Here is a 22,040-nt window from a genome sequence, read left to right as displayed (position 1 = left end):
TGTTCGTTAGATGTCTCCTGTCAATGACCCAACAACAAGAAAAATTAACCAATTCACTCAACAACACCATGCCATCGTCGCGTCATCGTCGATCTTCCTCCAAACAATCCTCATCCATTTCCTCCAATACCAACAATAACAACAACAATAACAACAACACGACAACCAATAACAAATCTTCATGGAGAAGGAAAAAGAAAGAGAAACGAAAAAAGTCCATTCATTCCGATTCATCACAACAGTTGAATTCTCTACAACAACAACAACAACAACAACAATCAAATCCTACGACCATAACCAATTCTTCAACAACGTTCGAACATGAAGGAGGAATAAATAATTTTCAACAACAACCATCCAAACATCCACGAATTCCATTATTGTGGACAAAAACACCTCCATCCAATAATAATTACAGTAATAATAATAATATTCATAGTTCGAATAATAGTCCTGTAATGGTCGTTGATGATCGAAAGACTAAAGCAAATGCTTCAACAGAATTGAATTCTCATCAAAATTTGAACCAAACCAATCATCATCATCATTACACACTTGTTGCACAACAAGATCCACAAGAGGACCAAGATGCACAATTAATGGGAGTCATGGGTGAATTTCCAACTCTTTCTTTTTGTGATTTAATGTTATTGGGATCAAATCCTTTGGATGTGAAAAATTCCACATCATCATTGAGTGTGACTTCTCCCATCATCATGAATGACAACAATTTTCATCATACATTCTCATCCATGAGTACGACAACGACGAATTTGAGTTCAACACCATCCTCTTCTTCTTCTTCGAGAAAACATTTTCACTCGACAAGTAATAGCACTGGAAGTATTAATTTACCATTGACAAGTAGTTTTGGAAAGGAAAATTTGACAAATTCGAGTCCAATGTCCGTGATGAAAACCATGTCACCATTGGCACCGTCTGTAGTGAGCAGTAATCTTGTCACAAAACCATTATCATTGGACATTTCAAAATTGAAACCAAAATCAAATCCTAGTCCTTCATCATGTGTGACACCAGAAGTTGCGAATGATGACAATGACGACATGACATCTAGTCCCAATATTCGATTAACAAACAGTGAAAAGAAAGCTTCAAAATATAGAGAACGAAGCTTTTCATTTGGATCGAAAAAAGCAGCTTCTACTTCTGGATCTCTCTCACATCGAGGATTTAACATTTCATCATCATCGGGAGAAAATCTCCACAAAAATTCCTCTTCTTCCTCCCCAAATCATTCAACGAACATGTCGTCACGAATGCAACAAGGCATGTCATTTTCAAAATGGACAGAATTAATTCAAAATAATGGAGCTTTTGCTAGGATTAATAATTTATCATCGAATCATTCGTCACCTTCAAATTCTCCGAATATGCTTCATCCTCAACATGGTGTTGTGGACAATACGACGACCGATGATTCGAATATGAGTGGAGATGTCATGTCCTCTCATGACTCTTCCGATATTTTCGATCAACTCGAAGATATTTTGTCGTATCAACATCCAACAAGTCCTCGATATCGAACTTATTCAAAATCTGAGAATCATGAACATTTAACAACGAATATGGAAAATCTTTCTCCAAAAACAACAGAAATTGGAAATAGTCAATCGTTGGATCTTCAATTTGCATTAATTGGAAGTCGAGGAGGAACTCGAAAAATTGAAGATTGGATGAAGGAAAATATGGAACTACGAAAAAGTGAAATTCCTTCATTGAGAGAATCACGTGCTTCGACTGAATCTAGGAAAGGAGTTCCTACCACTCGATTGACATCGAAAAGTAGAAGTTCCTTTAATTCTAGATCTGCCATTGATTTAAATGCAACGAAAATTGTGAAAAACATACCATCCATTTCAGACGATATGGATTCTGACAAATCGAGTTCCTTTTCAGAAGGAAATTCACCTTCCTTTAGACCACGACGAAAGAAGAGAAGTGAAAGTCATATTGTGGTGAATGCCAGTGTTTGTTTACATTTTGCGATTGACAAGTATGTAGTGTTTAATATTTTCAATCGAACCAAGTTAACAAAATTTTTCAAATATTCATCATTCGAAATGGCCAAAATCAAAATTTGATTCAAAAACTCAGTTTTAAGGGTCTGGAAGAATCACTCAAGCAAGAACGTCAAAAATTAGAACAAAAATCAAGTGGAGAAAATGACCTTCTCGTCATCGATAACAAATTTCCTGTTCAACTTCATGTCTTGCATCGTGTCAAGAAATCCAATGACACTTATATTTGGCTACCTCTCGTTCACACTCATGATGTGGATTTACTGACTCTTCAATATTCATCATCCTTCTCTTCAAATAATGTCACAAATCACTCAAGCAATGGTGAAAGAAATAATTTCACAACAACCACAACTCCTAAAAAGAATGACACAACAAATGTCAATGACATTATCAAATTTCAAACCACAGCGACTCTTCCTTTCCATTTTGAAAAAATTACTCCATTGCTTTTTGCTCTCGTGAGTACTCGAACGAATAATGTTTTGGGATCCTATGAAGGATGTTTGGCAGAAATTTGTGGAGCTCAACGATTACTCATTCGACGAAAGCTGATCAAACAGAAAAAACATTTTTGTGATATAGTGATTCAGGCCACTTTTCCACACGAACATTCGAATCCACATGGATGTTCCTCATTGTTACCATTTTCACAACAAGGTTCAACAACACAACATCCAGCGCCCATACAATTCAACAAAATTTTGGAAACTCAAAATTTCACACGCCACAACAAGGCAGAACCATCTCGTTTATTTACAGAACTGGATGAAGAATTTGCAACCATGGAACAAGTGGACACAAACAATTCTGAATCAGCGTCCGATCTCACCTCCTCACAAACGAATGAAGATTTTGAAAGGTCAACCACAAAATCATTGTTGACAACAACCAATGACTCAAAAGTTTCAAAAAAGAAAAAACTCCCCAACAACGAAGTTTATTTAGATTTTGATGAAATTCAAGCCAAACTTGAAAAGAAATATAAGGACTGCTTTTTAGTGGTCTCTCAACAATTTTTCACAGAGAAGGATCAAACAGGTTCCTTCATTCCTCTCTATACGAGCGAAACAAACACAAAATCCACAAAAACTCCCTCGTTTGAACCTTTCACCATCAAACCAACACTCGAATTCAAAATTATTCGATTTCGATTTGAATTATTTTATTGGGAAACAGTTTCGAAACAACAATTTGATGAATTGGGAGATGTCGCTACTCCACGTTATTCCTTTAAACAATCTTCGTCTCAATCTTCTGTAATTTCTACCATTGGTCATTACAAGACATTAATTGGAGCAGCCGAAGTACTCTATCAAGATTTTATCAAATTTTTTGATTCACCAGTGTTGCCATCGTCATTGCCACCTCCACCTCCTCCTCTCATGACACCATCCGTTCCCATGACAGGTGTCTACCTTTCCAACACTTTGGAAGATAAGAAAAACGAAACCTTATTGTTGGGTCCATTTTTTCACATTTCAAATACTGGATTGAATGAAGTTGCAACAAGAGATCACACCAATGCTTCCAAGAAGAATCGAAAATCATTGAAAAATGTCACCTTTGATCCTACGACTGTCCTCACGACGACCATGACGACCATGACGAGTGACACTTCTCCTTCAACAACCACTGTGAATGCCTCGACGTTTCATACCTCTCCCATGAATAATAACTCGACAGGAAATAATTCTTATATCCATACGAGTAATGGAGGAAATAATTCATCATTGTCTTCATCTTCACACAAAGTGTCACCACTCACAGTTCGTCTCTATGTGGATAAAAGAATTCATGTCATGAAAGAAGAGACTCTGGCACCTCAAGGAATGGATCCCATTGAAGATGAAAATAATCCTTCAGTGGTTCATCGAAGACGTAAAGTATTGAGTGTTGTGAGTTCACAAAATGGATCATTGACGTTTAAGAAAGTGAAAGAACGAGTCGTGCAACTCGAAGAACAATCGGATTTGGATGTAACCTATACCTTTTTGGATTATATGAAAACAGGATTGAGATTTAAATGTTATTTTGCATTGGATTTTACCAAAGACAATACGTAAGTGTCATTTTTCAAGTTAATTTTAAATGAATTTGTAATATCATTTTCAACGATCATTCAATTCGAAAATCTGTAATAACATTATATTCAATGATGTGTCCACTTGTGAAAATTATGAAAATGAATACTTTCAAAATTATAAATATTTTCAAAATGATTCATAGTGAACCAAGAAATGACAATTTACATAATCCTCCAAAAGGTCAAAAATCCATCTACGAACAATGCATGGAAAGTATTAGCAAGAGAATCTTTCAATACGATCCCAACATGACTGATTTTCATCTCGTTGGATTTGGCAATGATCGTCACGAACCTGTTTTTAATTTATACAGTAAGGGAGAAGAAGCATCCGATTATCAAGCATCTGGTTCATTTCATTTTAATGACACTTCGACTGGTTCACAAGATGTTGACAGTGTGTCACAGAATTATATTTTTTCAGTGTTGTATCCAAGATATTATCCTCCTTTGAAAATTCATCAATTATCACCTGTAAGTTGATTTGAAAATGATTTGAAAATGATTTGAAATTGATAATTTTCTAAATTTGAATCATAATTTTCTAAATTTGAATTATTTAATCATTTGATCATGTTTCATTGAACATTTGAATTTAATAATAATTATTTTCATTTAACAATGGTCATGAATCATTATGATCTCTATTATATTATAAAATTTTATGAAAATAATATTTTGAAATTTATTATTTCAAATTATATTCCTTTCAAACATTTTGAAACGATGAATCTCTATATATTTACCTTTCAAACACTCACTCAACATAGATTTATCGACAATATACCTCCAGTACACCTACCTACAAATTAAGCATGCAAGATTGTGTCAAAACCAGTCATTATGCCTTCACAGAGACCAATGTCCATAAAGGTACTCGAGATTTGACCAATGCCAACAAACACATGACCTATGAAGAGAGCAAATCGGATCCTTTGAAAAGAATTTCCTCTCCAGAATTTGTTCATTTAAATGTCATGAGAGATGTGAATTCTTCTTCTATATCAGGAATTACGAATTCGTCGTCACCTCCATCCTCATTGACAACAGGTCGAAATTTTTCTCAAAATGATGAAAAGAGAAGATTTTCAACGGGAACTTCGAAAGGAAATTTATTTGATTCGGGTGTGTTTAATATGGCTTCGAAATATGCACCCAATGATTATTATCCTGTGATTAGTGACGTGATTGATTTGAGTTGTAATTTGAAGAATGAGGAAAGTATTACTCAGACCTTGTTGTATTTGTATAGAGAGAGACAAATGGCAAAGAAAGGTTATACTGTTTCGAATAGTGGAAATATGACAAGTATGAGTGGTTGTAATTCAAATTCGAATTCGAATTCCAAAATGGTGAACGACGATCATTCTTCTTCACAATTGTCACTCAATCATATCAATCCGGTACTTTATAATTTACTCGTCATTTTAATTCCCAATGATTTTATTCATGTGGAAGAAACCATTTACAAGTATGTGGAGGCATCTCATAAGGCAGCCCTCTCAATTTTGGTCATTGGCGTTGGAAGTGGATGCTCCTTCAAGACACATCGTTCCATTAATTTTAACAATGATGTTTTTAGTAACAATTCGAGTTGTTCCTCTGGAGTGGGTTCTAGTGGAGGTGAGCGAAAGAGTATTCAATACAGAATTCAAAGTACTCTTCCGACCACGTCAGATCTTCAATACAGAGGATTGAAAGCCTCTCGAAATTGTGTCACGTTTGTGAGACTCAATGACTATGAAACGGTGAATGAGGCGATTGAAGCTGCTCTCAAAGATATTCCCAAGCAAGTGTGTCGATACATGAAGATGAAAGGCAAATTGATTTTATCTCCTGACAATAAGTGAGTGAAATTATTCATTTCGAAATGTTGTTTTTATTATTTAACAAAAAAGAATTGTTCACTGGTTTTGAATAAATAGGTTAAAGATCGAATGGATAATCTTCTACATTAAAGTGATTCGAGTCAATAAATTGGGAAAATTGTTGTTGAGCTTGTGCGAGCTGTTGTTGCTGTTGTTGTTGTTGCAAGTATTGCATGGCATGCTGATTCGAAGCCAATACTTGTCGTCGGAATAATTCTGCTTCAATGATACTCGTCATGTCATTTTGCTTTTTGGCCATGTCAAGCATTTCATTGGCCAAATCTAATCGAAGTTTTCTCAGCCCATCAAGTCGTTGAATGGTGTCTGGCATTTGTTGAGCTTGTTGTTGTTTGATAAGATTTTGAATGGAAATGGAGAATCGTTCGGAGCCTTCCATGACCTCTTCCATGAGAGCTCTGTACCTAGTTTCGTACACACTGTTCTCATAAAAACTATCCAAAATTTGAGTAGCAAAAATGTCGTCATAGTTGGAGTCGATAATACCAAAAATGTCATCAGTACTACTTAATTGAGGAGCAATGTTGAGAATATCTGAAATGGCAGAGTCTGAAGATAATGTGGGATAAAAATTACCAAGTAAGGAATGGAATGGGTTAGATTCATCCATGAGAGATGAAGTGTTGGAGAATGGCATTTCACGAGAATTGTTTTGGGTCAATGATTGCGTGTACAAAACGCTCTCAATGGTTTTGATGAGTTGACCACATTCTTTTTGAATGAGTGAGAATCTATTTGCCAATACTCGCATGGCTCTGAGGTCATCCTTAAAATCAATGGTTCCATTTATGTTGGCTCCTTGATTATTGTACTTCAGACGCACAGTACATGCCAAAATGACAGCCTTACATGCATAAATTGGAGTGTATGGGAAGTAGGCATTCTTTGTCAACTCAATAATTTGATATGCAACTTTTAACATTTCACCTATATCCATCGATTGAGCGTTGCAGTTGTTTAAAATTTCAAGGTGTACTTGCTTGTTCGTGAATTGAGCAACCAAATAAACCAATGAATCTTTCTTGGCAAGTGTGTTGAATACCAAGTCTGTAAAACATTCATAGGTCTTAATGATGGCCAATAGCTTTTGAGAATTTTCTTCATTGAGTTGTCTACAGCTTTTTCCAACCTTGTTGAGGTCAACCTTCATCTTATTGTGACCCAATATCTCCAACTCGTCAAAGATAAAGGTGTTTGGGTTTTCTTCCTCAATCAGGAAAAAGTCCAAAAACTTCAATTGGGTATCAAGCAAGACAGCGGGTAAAATCTTTGGATCCTTATCAATCCACGAAAAGTCGTTTGGATTGCTGTTTGGTGCCAAAGTGGAATTGGATTTCGTTGCGGTTGGTGACGTCGAGCCAGGTGCTCCCTTTAGATAAGGCGCAATGTTGGCCTTGACCATTGATGAAATAACACGAGCCTTCTTCTTTTCTCCAGATCCAAGCAGATATTCAGCAATGAACTTCATTGCTATTGGGATATTGATCGTCTCTACTTCATCAAAGAATTTCGAAACAATTTGTTTGCCCTTTTGGAAGAGATGCATTGAAATGTCACGATGTCCCATTTGTTGTAAGCACAGTGCTTGCATGGAGTAGAGAAGACCATAGTCCTTCTCTTGCTCGAGCTTGTTTTGCCACAGTTGCATATTGCTATTGGCTGGTTTCTTTTGTGTATTGTCAATGAGTGCCTGTAAACGCTCTCTCTCCATGAGAGGGTATCCAAAGCTCAAAATATTGTAGTAAAGGTCGAGACTTTGAGTTGCCACATATTTGTAATTGAGTTCATGTTGTGTCTTTCCTGTATCGTATGGGGTGTATTGAATGGTAATGGTGTCATTGTTAGTGTTGTTATTATTGTTGTTGTTGTTGTTTGTTGTGGTACTAGAAGAGTTTGACGAGCTTGTAGTGTCAAGTGATAATGATGAGGATGCGGTTGTGAGTGCTCCTGCAGATGAGGCGGATGTGAGATGATGACTGTGTTGTCGATGAGGATGATGGTATTGATGAATACCTACAATGGCACTATTATTGTTGTTATTATTATTATTATTGTTTGTATGATGATGGAGATGATGATCACTTTGATTCACAATGATTAATTGTTGTGGTTGATGAGAGCTAGATATCATGTCATTTGATGATGAGGATGATGAAACTTGTTTTTGCTTTTGTTGTTGAAATTGTTTTCCTCTTCGTGGAGAAGGATAAACACATTGCTTTCCAGTCTTGACACAATAGGCACATTGCGGGAGAGTTTTATCACACTTTCGGTGTAATTTACGGCATGAAACACAGGCTATGGCCGCAAACTTTCCTCCTGGAGTATCGTCTTTGGATGAGTTATTATTATTGGATGTCGTGGTGGTGTTACCTTGATTATTTGAATTATTATTATTATTCGTTTGATCATATTCATCATCATCAGCTGTATTCATATTATTATTCTCCATCATCATCATCTCTTCATCGTCATAGTCCCCACCGTTGTTGAGGAAAGAGTCAAAGAAGAAGAAGAGGCTTGTTGGTGGGTCATGATAGAGAAAATTTGACTTAAAACGTTGATGTATTTTTTTGGCTTTAAATATTTCGAGAATCTTGTTTGATCCGAATTGGTAATAAACAAAACCGATGGAATTGGATCCGCTTGCAATCTTTATTTTTGCCTATTCATGGGCAATTCTTGGTGAATTGCTTCTATGATTTTCGAGCGTACAAGCTGTTTTTGAAATGTGTCACAGTGTGGAATTGTAATGAATTAGCAAAATAATTAGCGTTTAATCAACTCGAGGAACGTTCTCCATCGCTTTAAAAGAAATAACATTGAGCAAAATCTGGCTCTACAGGATACGTATACACTGGAGTGTAATTGTAAATGAGAGCCCTAAGTTCGTCTGATTCTGTTTTGAAATGATGTTGGCTCTTTCTACATTCATTCACAAAGAATTGAGAAAAGTATTGATTAGCGAGTAAACTATCATAGGAGTGATCAATATCTTCGTGGCACCATTCAAAAGCAATCTTTTCAGGATGGAATTGAGATGCAAAGAATGGATATCTCTTATTTTCAAAAAGTGAAACAAATTCTCTTCCCTTTCGATCTCTATTGGTGGCTAATAAATTATTCTCAGTATTGATTTTTTGATTGGAATTCCAATTTGCAATAGGTACACCATAATGATGATTATTGAGTGTGACAGCCTTTGTAGTCAAAGTAGTCATGTACGACAATGGACAGGTATTGAAAATTCTACTAATTTGTCTCGTTTCAGGAATGGAATGTGTAAAATTGAGTGGCATACTAATATTATAGCTGTCAAAACCACCTTCAAGAATATATGGATTTCCACTCAAAATAATTGACAAACTTTGCATTCCAAGACATGTTCCCCATATTGGAAAATAATCTCCTCCATTATTAAATGATTGAATGGACCAATTTACAAACAATCCCAAACTCTTTAAATATGGTGTCCAACTACCATCATCATTGGTGAGATCAGTACCACCTCCTGGAAATACCACACCATTCAACGACTCGAATAATCTTCTCAATTCACTCTCTGGTAAATTATAGGGAATGGGAACCACACGAGCACCTCCAGATTCAATCCATTTGACATAGGAAGCAGCAATATAGGTCTTTCCGAATCGACCCAGAGTAGATCCGGTTGGTTGTGCCATAATACCAATAATTGGACGATCATTTATGGCAGCAGAGGAACCTCTTGCTCGGAATGAATTGATTGGAAAGGCATGAAGGAAGGTGGAGCTACAGAAAGAAAGAATCACTAATGCAAGAAAGGCTGTGATGAGAGAGCTCTTTACCAAGCTGTTCGGAGTTGTCATTTTTTTTCAATGGAGTTTTGAAATTCATTGTAATTGATTGTTGTTGGTCGGAATAGTATTATAATTTTCAAACTCTTTTATTACGATACAATCCATCAGCACACCGAGTTCGCAAAAGGGTGTTTCTCAGACGAATATTAGGTCAAACTGGACCAAAGATTACAACAAAAAAAATACGACCAGGTCAACTCTGCTTTTTTGAAGTTTCCAAAAAAATCTCTCAAACCACAGCAGGCGGACTATTTTGCTCTAAAGTTCTCATTCATAACCGTTTTAATATCATAGTACTAAATGTCCCACAAACAACGTTCTCTGTTTCTTACGTTGGCTCATCGTGTCGGTTCTCTGAAGAATTCTCTCGATGTCTTGTCCAAGTACAAGGTCAACTTGACAAAAATTGAATCCAAGTAGGTGTTTGATTTAATTGTCGGATTCATCATTCCGTCTCGTTTTGACTTGAAAATTATTTAAATGATCATGATGGTTCATACTATTTATCATTCCGATGTTACTTTTGTGGTTGACCATTATTGAATTTTAAAATTGATTCACGTCATGACCTTGTGTACACGTTACAAACACAATGAATAGACCTGCTCGACATTCCAACAAAGTCTTCAACTTTATTGTCGATGTGGATGAAGAAGTTTCGAGTGAACAAATCGAACAAGCTCTCTCAGAATTGAAACAAACAAATTCCGTACAAGAAGTGAAATTATTGGGAGGAAAATCAATTCCATGGTTTCCAAGAAGATTATCAGATATTGATTATTTCAGTTCACAAACGTTGGAAGCTGGAGCAGATTTGCAAAGTGATCATGTAAGTGCATGATTCAATATTAGAACGTTCACTGAGTAGCATTCAATGATTTGAAAAATAATTTTTATTATTATTACTCAACATTAACATAATATTAGCCTGGATTTACAGATCATGAATATCGTGACCGTAGAAAACTTATTGCAGAAATTGCAAAGAGTTATAAAATTGGAGAGCCCATTCCAAAAGTGAAATATACAGAGAAGGAAATTAACACTTGGAGTATCATTTACAAGGAATTGACCAAATTATATCCAACCTATGCATGTGAACAATATAATTACATCTTCCCATTGCTTGTTCAAAATTGCGGATATTCTGAAAATAACATTCCACAATTAGAAGATGTGTCCAAATTCTTACATGATGTGACTGGATTTCGTTTGAGACCTGTGAGCGGTTTGTTGAGGTGAGTTTTTTGTGAATTCGAGTTCTCTTGTGGTGAAATAACGATATTTTCATTACATGTTCAATATTGAATGGTATTCGCTCAATTATGAACTCATTATGGGCCCATATACGTTTGTGCATTATATTCCTTCACAGTGCTCGTGACTTCCTTAACGGATTGGCATTTAGAGTTTTCCACAGTACTCAATATATTCGTCATCATTCCGTTCCATTTTACACTCCTGAACCAGATGTCGTCCATGAACTTCTCGGCCATGCACCACTCTTTGCAGACAGTGACTTTGCAGATTTCAGTCAACAAATTGGATTGGCATCATTGGGAGCCAGTGAAGAAGATATTGAAAAGTTAGTCAGACTCTATTGGTACACTGTTGAGTTTGGTGTCTGTGTTCAAAATGACAAAGATGGAATTCCACGAACAAAGGCCTATGGAGCTGGATTATTGTCATCCTTTGGAGAGTTAAAATATAGTATTGATGGAATTGATGAAAAGACTGGACAAAAACCAGAATATAGACAATTTGATCCAGAAGTTGCCTGTAAATATAGTTATCCTATTACCACCTATCAACCCATCTATTATGTGGCTACTAGCTTTGAAAATATGAAAGAACAAATGAGAAAGTTTGCATCGACCAAATTGGATCGACCTTTTGCATTGAGATACAATCCTTATACTCTTTCAGTCGATGTATTGGATAGTGAAGACAAGTTACTGACCTTAACAGGTACTATTCAATCTAATATTGATACTCTCAAATTTGCATTGGAGAAAATTCGTCAAAATAAGGGCTTAAGCTTTGAGTATACCAATAAGAATGAATCTCAACAATAATCATTTCTGAAAATGTGTGGTGTATGGCGGCGCAATTGGTACTAGAAACCTGTCAGATATTCGTCAATCCCACGTCAGCTGATTTGAGTGAACCCCAAAGGAATCAAAAATAAAATGAGTGAGTCTCTTCCTGATTGGTTTGCAAGGGTTTGAAGAACCGAAGCAACTTGGGTTCTTACTGCAACAACAGACAAACTGAAACGAAATATAGAGGCCATAGGACGTTACACCATTATTCGCTTCAGCTTAAGCTTGTAAAACAACAGCGTGCCAACGAACAGCTCACGGAAGACAGATCCTTGCTAGCACCCTAAACCAGAACTATTACCAATTCTACTGCATGACATTCAACGAATAAATTTTTTTATGCTTTCTTTTTCATTTTTGACTTGACGAATATCTGACAGGTTTTTAGTGCGCTTCAACGTCGGATGCGCCGCCATATCTGAGTGCTTACTTTGGAAACAAAATGTGAGAATGTGAAAGGGTATGTTTGGGCTTGTGTAAAAATGTTCTCAATTCCAAATTTGTGAGTTTTCAATCCAGTAACAGTGCTATTAATGTTGAATTCTCAGTCAGCACTCCCGTGGTAGTCAACGTTGTTGAGGGCATAAAGCTGAGAATGCCAGTTGTGATTACAGCTTGTTGCACGCAGTCTCGAACACCAAAGGTCTCCAACAGACCACGCAAAGCCTCCCGTTTTGTTAATCCGATTTGGTCATGATGAAATTCATGGCATCGCACGTTGAAGGTCTCTAAATCAATTACTCCATCACCAATTTAATAATAATTAAAATAAATTAAATTTATTGATTGTTGCATTTGGGTTTTAACGTTTTAAATTTATCAGCAAAAACTGCAAATCCTTTTCCCGCATTATTTATAAACGAATAAACACAATCTAAACTTTCACGCAGTGCTTGAATTTGCTGTTTCATCTCTGCATTTTCTTTTCGCAACCTCTCAAGCTCATATGCAATCACATCGTTGTTCAAGTTCGGTATCGGAGGAGGAGACGATGGTTGTTGTTCAAACATCTCTTCAATTTCCGCAAAATCATCAGTAATATCTACAGTGCTTGATGATGATTGGGATCTAATGTTGTTAATTGAAAGACAATGAAGACATCAACATACTTACACTGCAACACTTTGGACATCATCGCAAGATATTTCGCTAATTTTTCGTTTGGGAGGTTGATTGTTGCATTTGGGTTGAATGTGATCTTTGATTTGTCCTACAATCGCGGAAAGGAATTGGGGGCCGTTTAGACCGGTAGTTTCTTGTGCTGCTTTGGCTACGTGTGTCCATTTTGAATTGGAAGATGGTTTCAAGGATGCATCATTTTTGAACTGCGTCTTCTCTTGTTTTTTCTTTTCATTCTCTTCTCGCTGAGCTGTTGCTGCTTCCTTTTTGCGTTCCATCGCAGGGCGGGTTTGTACACTTTGCTCGGTTGTGGCCTTTCTGATGGCATCCGCTGCAATAGCAAGAATAGGAATTGTTAGTTGTGTTAGGTGTAGAGGGAGTAAAATTATAAACAAACGTAGATTGTTGAGAATTTGAAAAAGGTGGTACTTGAGAATTGTTCATTGGTGTATTACTGGTGTTGCTTTGCGTAAATGTTGTTGATTGTTTTTGAGGTGTGTTTGTTGGATATATAATTTGATTGTCAATGGCTGGATAAACATTCAAACCACCAAAGTCAGTAACAAATGCTACTTGTGATTGAGTGGCCATTTTTTTTTAGATTTTATTAAATTTTGATTTTTAGTTTAACGGTTGTTTATGGCGCCACTTTGTGAAAAATTCACATGACAACACACGAAAGTAGAAGCAAACCAAGGAAGCGAGTTGTGGTTGGTTACTACCACAGCAAGAACGTAATGGTGGCAGGCCTGAAAATATTCTCTTTCAGACAGGTTGCAAAAGCTTGGGGATGCTCACCAAGCACTGTGTTTTATTGGAAAAACAGAATTGAAGAAAACGTGCAAGCTAATGTTGGTGGTGTTCGTCAATTCAAGTATGATTTAAAGGACGTGGTAAAGGCAGTACTTATTGTGAACAAAGTGTCAATGGTAAAACCATTGTCTACACTGGATGAATATGTAAATGAATTACAAAAACATGGTTACGATTACAGCACCACATGGGTGAGTCGAGTGTTGAAGCAACTAGGTAATTCTTTCAAGAATGCTTGTTATAAGAGCAGATTGAAATATACACCAGAAAACATCACAAAGTACATCCATTACGTTTGTGGTATGGCAGAGCTTCTTGAAAAAGTGCCGGTGTATCGTCTGAAATTCCTTGATGAAAGTAGTTTCGTGAGCAGAAATTTGTATCGGAAAAGAGGAGTTGCTCCTATTGGTTGTAGATTGATAGTTGTGAACAACACAAAGCCATTAGATTATTCGTGTAGTCGTTGCTTGTTTTGTTGTAGTTTTCTTGCCATGTCTCGTTTTGTGATGGTCTCTTCTCTCTTGTTTTGTAATTCTCTGCTTCACATCTCACGTTTTGTCAGTAAAATGGCCCGCGCTTCTTGTTTGTGATGGTCTCTTCTCTGCACATGCTTGTTTTGTGAGTTTCACAGGTCACAGGTTCTGTTTTTGTGCTCGTAATGTTGGCGCTGTCAACATTTATATTTCTTACATGCTCGTCATTACTTTTTCTGTGCACGTCAAACGAAAAATTTCCTTTGCTAGAGGCTTGTGTGGTCTTTTGGAGACCTTTGGTGTTCGAGACTGCGTGCAACAAGCTGTAGTTTATGGCATTTTAAAGCGGGCCCGTGTCACATGCCAAAAACTTGAGAGATTGCAATCATGTCGCTAGGGTGGCCGCTTCCATGTCCTCGTGGTTCACTTTCTAATGGTCAGCTTACCTAAATTGCTGGATTGTTCGAATGTTAAATCAAATTTTAAGGCCAAGTCCCATTCAACTCAAACCAACGCCGGGCCTCTTTTTCTTCTGAATCTTCTTTTCATATCGCTCAAGCTCCAATGATGGTAAGTGAAGAAATTATTTCTGGTGAAACTCATGAATCGAAATTTCGGCGTAATTTTGATGAAAGGTATGAATCACTATTAAAGGTGGAGCCACATCTCGAACGACAAGCGTTGTTAACGACAAGATAATTCGCAACGATTTGAGTGTACCTTGTCTGTGTAATAATTTGGACTGGCCATCGTTTGTGCGCTTCAAAACCCTTAAGATGGCTAGAAATGCGTTTGCGCTTTGATTGTTTCTAACAGGCATTTGACACATGTGCGCACTATTGACATAACTTGAACAAATCGGTCCAAGAACCAACAACGCCAAACATTCAAATAGCACAAATCTAACCCCACCAACAGTCGTTCGGTGTCTTGTTTTGATCCATGACCACACAATGATGGTCTGGACACACCTAACAAACATCACAACTTGTTGATTGATAGCTAAACACAATTGCGCACCGTCATCTTGTGGATTTTTAGAAGAAAAAAACACAATACTTGCATTGCTTGACCTCTCAAAAAAAAGTGTCGTATTGTTGACCAACAGATCCTTTCCATTGACAAGTGGCACTTCCTTTTCGCCAGTAGTACGCAATCGAGAAACTCACTCCTATTAATACCTGCATAGTCCTCTTCACTCAACTACTATAGTCCTCATCGCTCTTGGCCAGCAGCAGATAGCCAGCCATACCATTCCAAGAATTGTCAAAGAAAAATTGACAATTACATTCACCCGTCCCACCACTCTCCCCGTCCTCTTGACCACACAGCCTTTGTATTCACAAGTGCGCACTTGTGAAATTTCAACACGTGCCAATAGTACCGCAACTATCATCATCATTAACATTACTACTCTGGGCGTTCTATCCCTAGTAATCATATTGATTGACGTAATAATTTCCATACTACGTCAATTCCAATTTAACAATTGCCTAAAACAAGATTAATGATAACGTTGAAAGATTCAACAACGCCATCCACATCAGCTCCTGTTGCCGTAGTTGTTAATAATTGTGTTTACACACCATCACACTATCAATTTCTTGCTCAATTCAAAGAAGAAAGCAGCTATTCCCCAGTGTCATTTCTTCCTAATCCTTGCGCCATGCTTCCATCGAATCAAGATGCAACTGTGACTTCAACAACGGCATCCCGAGAAGATTTTGGCGAATACCAACCTTCGTTGCATATTCCTTATTCATTTATGGCACCAATGTCCTCATCAGGAGAAAATGCCACCATCGATATCGAATCAGAGATAGTCACAACAAACCAACCATCTACCTCCATGAACAATAACCACCATCTAAATATTGACAACAACCAACCTAATTTTGAAGAGACAAACATCTTTCATGATTTTACATCTACAACAACAACAACAACAACAACAACAACGCTACGAAATCGACAACAAAATCATGTGGACATGCAATCACCTCAATCATTCCATCATTCTGACATTAATCGCGCAGCGACAAACACATTTCAAAAAGTGCCTCCACAACCACCGGATCAACAACAACAGCAACAACCACCACCACAAACCATGGACTTGTCTAACTTGTCCATCTTGTATCCCTTATCTGGTGTGGATGGTCTTCTTCCTGTTGATCATGATCATGTGGATCATTTGATTTCCTTTTTAAAGGGAGATGGGTTCAATCCAAACAACACCATGGATGGTCGTATGACCAACAACAACAACATGGAATTACTTGTTCAAGCAAACATGAGCAGCATTAATGATCATTCTAAAATGTCGTTCAAGAACATGTTGGTTGGCGGTCATGAAGCTGCTACATGTAACATCGACACGACACCATCCTACATGCATGATACATGTATCAACAATGAGCAGCAACAACAACCAACTCCGCTCGTGCAGGATAACAACAATGCGTTTACGCCTCATTTTGCTTTCAGGAAACGAAAGAACACCAAACGAAAAAGCATCTCATCTTCACCATCATCCTATTCTTCGAACTCTTTGGATGAGGATACACAACATGTGAAGCATGCCGATCTCATTCTTGACGATGAGGATATTTCCAATGACCAATTCGCTTCTGATCTGCAAGATCAAGACGACCATTCTCATTCTCCAACAAGTATTCGCAACAAATCATCAACAGGCAACACTATTGGAGCTAAAGCTTATCCAAATGGGAGAAAACGAGCGAGCAAAGCATGTTTGGAATGTCAAAAAAGACACACTCGATGTGGATTTGAAAGACCATGCGATCGGTGTACCAAGCTGGGATTGAATTGTGTGGAAGTAGTTTCCACAAAGAAGAGAGGAAGATCCACTGCCAACATGAACAACAAGCACAAGTTGAGTGAGGAAACATTGGATCTTGCTCCATCTCGAAAAAAGGAAAAGACATCTTCCAGAGCACCAAATCAAACTGCTTCACCAAGTTCAAATGAAAGTAATATTGAGAATGTTAACAATGCTAGTGGTAGTAGCATCATTGAGAAGCAATCCGAATCGAGCAATCCAAATGAAGCATCTTCATCATCTAGTATTCCAAATGGGTCAGAACAAGTTCTTAATTTTGGTAATAATGGAACCAAAAAGAGAAACAAATCGAATTCCAACACCACAACTTCAAGGAAGAGAACTAATCCAAAGAAAGATCCAGATTCGGCAACTTCTTCTCAAACCAATTCAAAATCTTCAAGCTCTTCATCATTGACAGGAATTCATCAAGCTGAAACCATGAATACAACCACGACGACAGCCTCAAGAACTACCTCTCCAACGACTGCTCAAGCACATTCCATGCCACAACCTCATCATCAAAAGCCTCCTCAACAACAACAACAACACAAATTACTTCCTCGGGTATCATCCTCTTCGTCCTTTGGAACGCTGCTGCACCCAATTCCTTCCAATGTATCCTCTATTTCTTCATCTTCGACCACCTCCTCTCATTCTCCAATTAATTATTTGAACAACAATGCACCAGTAACAGCAGCATCGAGCTATGCTTCTCAACAGCCATATTCCAGCAATGCTCTGACTCAACTTCAATTTCCAACTCTTCCTTCAGCCAGTTATGAACAAACAGGATTCATCATGACTGGACCGAATTTCCCCAATATTAGGTGTGTGAGCGAAGGCTTATTGAGTCGATTGGGCTATCAAACGAGTTCTCAACTGACATCTCTCACTCAAATTTTCAGTTTGGATTTTGTCAATTCCGAACTCATTCAACTCAATCAAGATATTAAGGCTAGAGCCACAATTCTTCAACAAGTGCAAGGAGGTGCTGATTTACTCCGGCAAGGTCATTTGAGAATTCAAAAAGAAGGCATTACCAACGTGAGAACGATTATGGGAATGGAGCAATTGAAATTTAAAATGTTCCACTCGTTCCGAGAGGATCAACCAGCCTCGTTGGAAGCAGTCTATGTATTTTTGTTTTGGCATTAAAATGGGCCATAAAAGTAATTTTGTAAAACAACAATTGCGAGAAGTTCGAGCTTTTCGAGTTTTAGTTGGAAAAAAAAAATGTATCGAAGGAACAAACAAGCTAAAATATATGTTCCACCAAAGGAGATGACTCCATTGACCGACCAAGCTGGTGTCGATGCTTTGGAATTGTTTTTATTGGATCGGCAACAACAATCATTGTCGGGTACGAGTTCAACAACACTTTCCAATGATGAAGTCCATGTGAATGATGATACCACAGCTACAAAAATTCCGAAACGAATGGAATCTTCCAATCATCATCATCATTGCAACAAGAAAAATATGAATGAATTTTTAGATCAAATCAAAGAAACTGAGGATGAACAGTTGATGAAACAAGTGATGGATAAATTTGAAAAATTAAAATGTGGTTATGATGAAAGACCTGCTTCGCTTTCAAGCTCATTAAATTCTCAAATCGAGCAAGAGATTTTTGAAAAGAAGATGCTACTCAAGAAAAAGTTGCAGGATCGAGTTTTTCGTGTCAGTGTTGGAGGACAAGTGTTTCACATCCCTTCCAGCATTCTCTCATTTGGTATAGACTTGGAAAATTTTGAAGGAAGCGATCGAGATTTATTGACGACACTCTGTGAACAGGAATTGAATTCCATGGATCAAGGAGAAGAGGATAATCATTTCATCATTGAAAAGGAGAATGGATGTATCAAAATCCAAAGAGACCCTACTTATTTTCCATTCATCTTGGCATATTTGCGATTGAGAAGAGATTGGAAATATATCCAAGCACAAGTTCTTGGAAGTGATGAAAACACTTTGGAAAGAAGTAACATCACAACGGGAACAGACGACTCTAAGAATTTTCCTTTCTATTGCTTTCATGAGAACCCATTTTATGTTAGAGGAAGGAAATCTCGAAGTGAGTTAGAAGCTAGTTATGGTGCCTGCCAAATTGACCACGACTTGATGAAGAAATACTTTGTGAATGAGCACATTCTCAAGGCAACCATGTTTTCTTGCTCATCCATCAAGTTATTGAACTCGATCAGAGAAGAGGCAGAGTTTTATTGCATTCCCTCTCTGGCTTCTTATTTGGAAACGAAAATCAAGTCATTATTCAACCCATTCGATTTAAATTATCAGCGTGGAGGAACCGAACAAGACTCACAACACATTTCGAGCTCTCAAGTCATTGCTACACCATCATCTGCATTCCCATTGCCTCCTAAAATGACCGAGCGGGTGGATACTGAGTACTTGGCGACACTATTGCCTCCTCGTGACAATGTTGACGCGGGTAGTAGACATCAAATTCTGCTTCAACAATTGTCACAAACTAGTATTCAGTTCAGCATGAACCAAAGCTCCATCTTGGTGCCAATGAGATCTCTTTTAAAATTTAAGCATTCCAAGTTTCTCGTTCTTGCACTTTCTAATGCCATGAAACATATGAAACAAGGAAACTCTGCCTCTCCACCTGTTGTGTCATTAATTGCCAATGTTGAAATTTTATACATGCTCAAGTTCATAAAATATGGAAAGCTAGATTTGGAAGAGTTGAATTGGGCACAGGAACATGACTCTCTCGTGAATGAAACTTGCAAAGAGTACAATTTACCAGAATTTTTCCAATATATTCATCATTGCTACATTACGGAAGATTATTTGAGAGAATTAATTGGAGGAACCAATTGGAAGATGCGTGAAGAAGAGGAGTCATTACGAGAAGCGTTTGTCGTCCTCAGAGAAAATCCAAAATTTTTGGAAGAAAGCAAGAAGATATTGATTAATGTTTTTGACCATTTAGAAAGTTTTTCTCCTTCCCCAACTATTGATGCTCCTGAAAGCAGTCTCTTGTTTAATTTTGAGAATCCTTTCAATTGCTTTAATGGACGCCATAATGCTCTCTCGAGACCTGAAATTGTCACTTGCAGAGAGGAGTTTATCTACAACTTTAATTTATTCACAAAAAATTTGCTAAATGGTTTAGATTATTCCAACGTATGTTTGGCAGGCGGTTCCGTGCTCTGTACCATGCTGAGAGCTCCTACAAACCAGAAAATTTGTGAGCACAAAGTTATGCCACATCGTGCCTTCAGTTATCGAGGTATGTATCATACTATTCTGCATCTCAAAAAAACGTGACATGTTTGTCTTCTTTTATACTTGTTGTCACAACTTTGAACATATGCTCAAGATTTGGAATTTGAAAAATTGGATCCCAAAATCAAAAGCAGTCCTATGTATAAGGATGATGAACTTGATGATCCCAATGAAAACATGACCTTTTACTATGAACGTTTTAATTCTAAATACAGTTATAGAACTTCTGACGTAGACATGTTTTTGTATGGTCTCAACGAAGAACAAGCATTGGAGAAGATTAAGCACATCATTGAGGTCATTAAGAAAAACACTAAGGATGATCAGGTATTTCTCATTCGAAGTGGTCAATCTATCACTATAAGAACTTCGAACTCTATTCGTGCTTTCCAAATTATTTTGAGATTATATTCTTCAATTGAAGAGGTTTTGTGTGGCTTTGATGTAGATTCGTGTTGTTTTGCATTCGATGGAGTGAATGTGTTGACAACCCCAAGAGGTAGAAGATCCATAATTTATCGTTATAACATGGTGGACACTTCACGACAATCCTATACCTATGAAAAAAGATTATACAAGTATGCATGTAGAGGTTTTCGAATTTATGTTCCAAATTATAATAGAAATTATGTGAAAAGAGAAGGACTACTTCATCCCTTGCAAGAAAAATATTATTTGAAAGCTCAGAGAATTCCAAATCCATCTGCTGAAAATTGTAGAGGTCTTGCTTATTTATTATTGCAAGAGAGACGACATTATTCATCAATTTATTCAAACTTTGCATTTGCAAGTGCACTACACTTTCACAACAAGATGGATCGCAAACTAAAAGATACAGAAAAAGACAAGGACCTATTCAAACATGATTGCGATTATTCTACAGGTAGAAGTTTTATTAATACGGCTCGTCTGGATGTACATGGAATGGCTCTTCGATATCAAAAAATGGAACAATTATTTGTGAATGGAACACTACATCGTGAACAATTTCCAAATCCTTCCAGTTTTAACGCAGTTTATGGTGTGAATGATGTTACGAAAATTTTACAAAGAGTTGAACCCATGCCACTCCAATTTGTCACCATTAACCCAGGACGACAAGATAAAATAGGAAGCTTCCATCCACACAACAGAAACTTTTATGAGGATGCCTATTGTTGTTATCACACCATTCTCGAGAAGAAAATGAATGACAAAGAAGGGCAAGAAAAGGGTGATTTTATTCTTGCACCACATTATTGGGTCAAAGATAAATACGATCATGTTTGGTATTGGGAGAGCGAATATGACCAAGATTCAGTGGAAGAGGATTATCAAAAGTTTTTATCCGAGGGTGGAACATCAACCAAATCGGATTGTGGCATTGATTTTGTGAAATGGAGGAAATATGGTAAGGCTGACGTGAAACGTGATATCATTTTCAAGTATGCGGTTTAAGAGAGTTATTTGAAAAGAAATTCCAACCTTCACAAGCAACCATTTCTAAGACGTTATTTGTTAACCCATCAATTAAAAAAATCAATTATTAACAAGCACCGTTTCTGAAGACATAGAAAGTTAGATTTTAATCTTGATTAGTG

General features: G+C 37.2%; 7 protein-coding genes across 7 annotated transcripts; 4 read left to right on the top strand and 3 right to left on the bottom strand.

Annotated features, from left to right (window-relative positions):
* Positions 1 to 68: 68 nt before the first annotated feature.
* On the top strand, positions 69 to 5,975 carry C9374_006606 (uncharacterized protein; the record flags this gene model as incomplete). Its single annotated transcript, XM_044696485.1, has 4 exons — positions 69 to 2,014; positions 2,116 to 4,101; positions 4,269 to 4,599; positions 4,896 to 5,975. 4 exons carry the CDS (start codon positions 69 to 71, stop codon positions 5,973 to 5,975), a joined length of 5,343 nt encoding a protein of 1,780 aa, XP_044546751.1.
* Positions 5,976 to 6,051: 76 nt separating this feature from the next.
* C9374_006605 (uncharacterized protein) lies at positions 6,052 to 8,448 on the bottom strand (the record flags this gene model as incomplete). Its single annotated transcript, XM_044696484.1, has 1 exon — positions 6,052 to 8,448. The coding sequence occupies one exon, from the start codon at positions 8,446 to 8,448 to the stop codon at positions 6,052 to 6,054; it is 2,397 nt and encodes a 798-aa protein (XP_044546750.1).
* A 370-nt stretch (positions 8,449 to 8,818) lies between these two features.
* Positions 8,819 to 9,859, bottom strand: C9374_006604 (uncharacterized protein; the record flags this gene model as incomplete). The annotated part of the gene is made up of 1 exon (XM_044696483.1): positions 8,819 to 9,859. The coding sequence occupies one exon, from the start codon at positions 9,857 to 9,859 to the stop codon at positions 8,819 to 8,821; it is 1,041 nt and encodes a 346-aa protein (XP_044546749.1).
* Positions 9,860 to 10,150: 291 nt separating this feature from the next.
* C9374_006603 (uncharacterized protein) lies at positions 10,151 to 11,925 on the top strand (the record flags this gene model as incomplete). The annotated part of the gene is made up of 4 exons (XM_044696482.1): positions 10,151 to 10,266; positions 10,451 to 10,679; positions 10,778 to 11,088; positions 11,226 to 11,925. The coding sequence occupies 4 exons, from the start codon at positions 10,151 to 10,153 to the stop codon at positions 11,923 to 11,925; spliced, it is 1,356 nt and encodes a 451-aa protein (XP_044546748.1).
* Positions 11,926 to 12,731: 806 nt separating this feature from the next.
* C9374_006602 (uncharacterized protein) lies at positions 12,732 to 13,662 on the bottom strand (the record flags this gene model as incomplete). Its single annotated transcript, XM_044696481.1, has 3 exons — positions 12,732 to 13,020; positions 13,066 to 13,389; positions 13,469 to 13,662. The coding sequence occupies 3 exons, from the start codon at positions 13,660 to 13,662 to the stop codon at positions 12,732 to 12,734; spliced, it is 807 nt and encodes a 268-aa protein (XP_044546747.1).
* A 2,202-nt stretch (positions 13,663 to 15,864) lies between these two features.
* Positions 15,865 to 18,357, top strand: C9374_006601 (uncharacterized protein; the record flags this gene model as incomplete). Its single annotated transcript, XM_044696480.1, has 1 exon — positions 15,865 to 18,357. One exon carries the CDS (start codon positions 15,865 to 15,867, stop codon positions 18,355 to 18,357), a length of 2,493 nt encoding a protein of 830 aa, XP_044546746.1.
* Positions 18,358 to 18,435: 78 nt separating this feature from the next.
* Positions 18,436 to 21,897, top strand: C9374_006600 (uncharacterized protein; the record flags this gene model as incomplete). Its single annotated transcript, XM_044696479.1, has 2 exons — positions 18,436 to 20,464; positions 20,555 to 21,897. 2 exons carry the CDS (start codon positions 18,436 to 18,438, stop codon positions 21,895 to 21,897), a joined length of 3,372 nt encoding a protein of 1,123 aa, XP_044546745.1.
* Positions 21,898 to 22,040: the final 143 nt, after the last annotated feature.

The sequence above is a fragment of the Naegleria lovaniensis genome (assembly GCF_003324165.1).
Source record: "Naegleria lovaniensis strain ATCC 30569 chromosome Unknown tig028, whole genome shotgun sequence".
Taxonomy (NCBI): domain Eukaryota; phylum Heterolobosea; class Eutetramitea; order Acrasida; family Naegleriidae; genus Naegleria; species Naegleria lovaniensis.
This window is presented reverse-complemented; position numbering and strand designations above follow the sequence as displayed.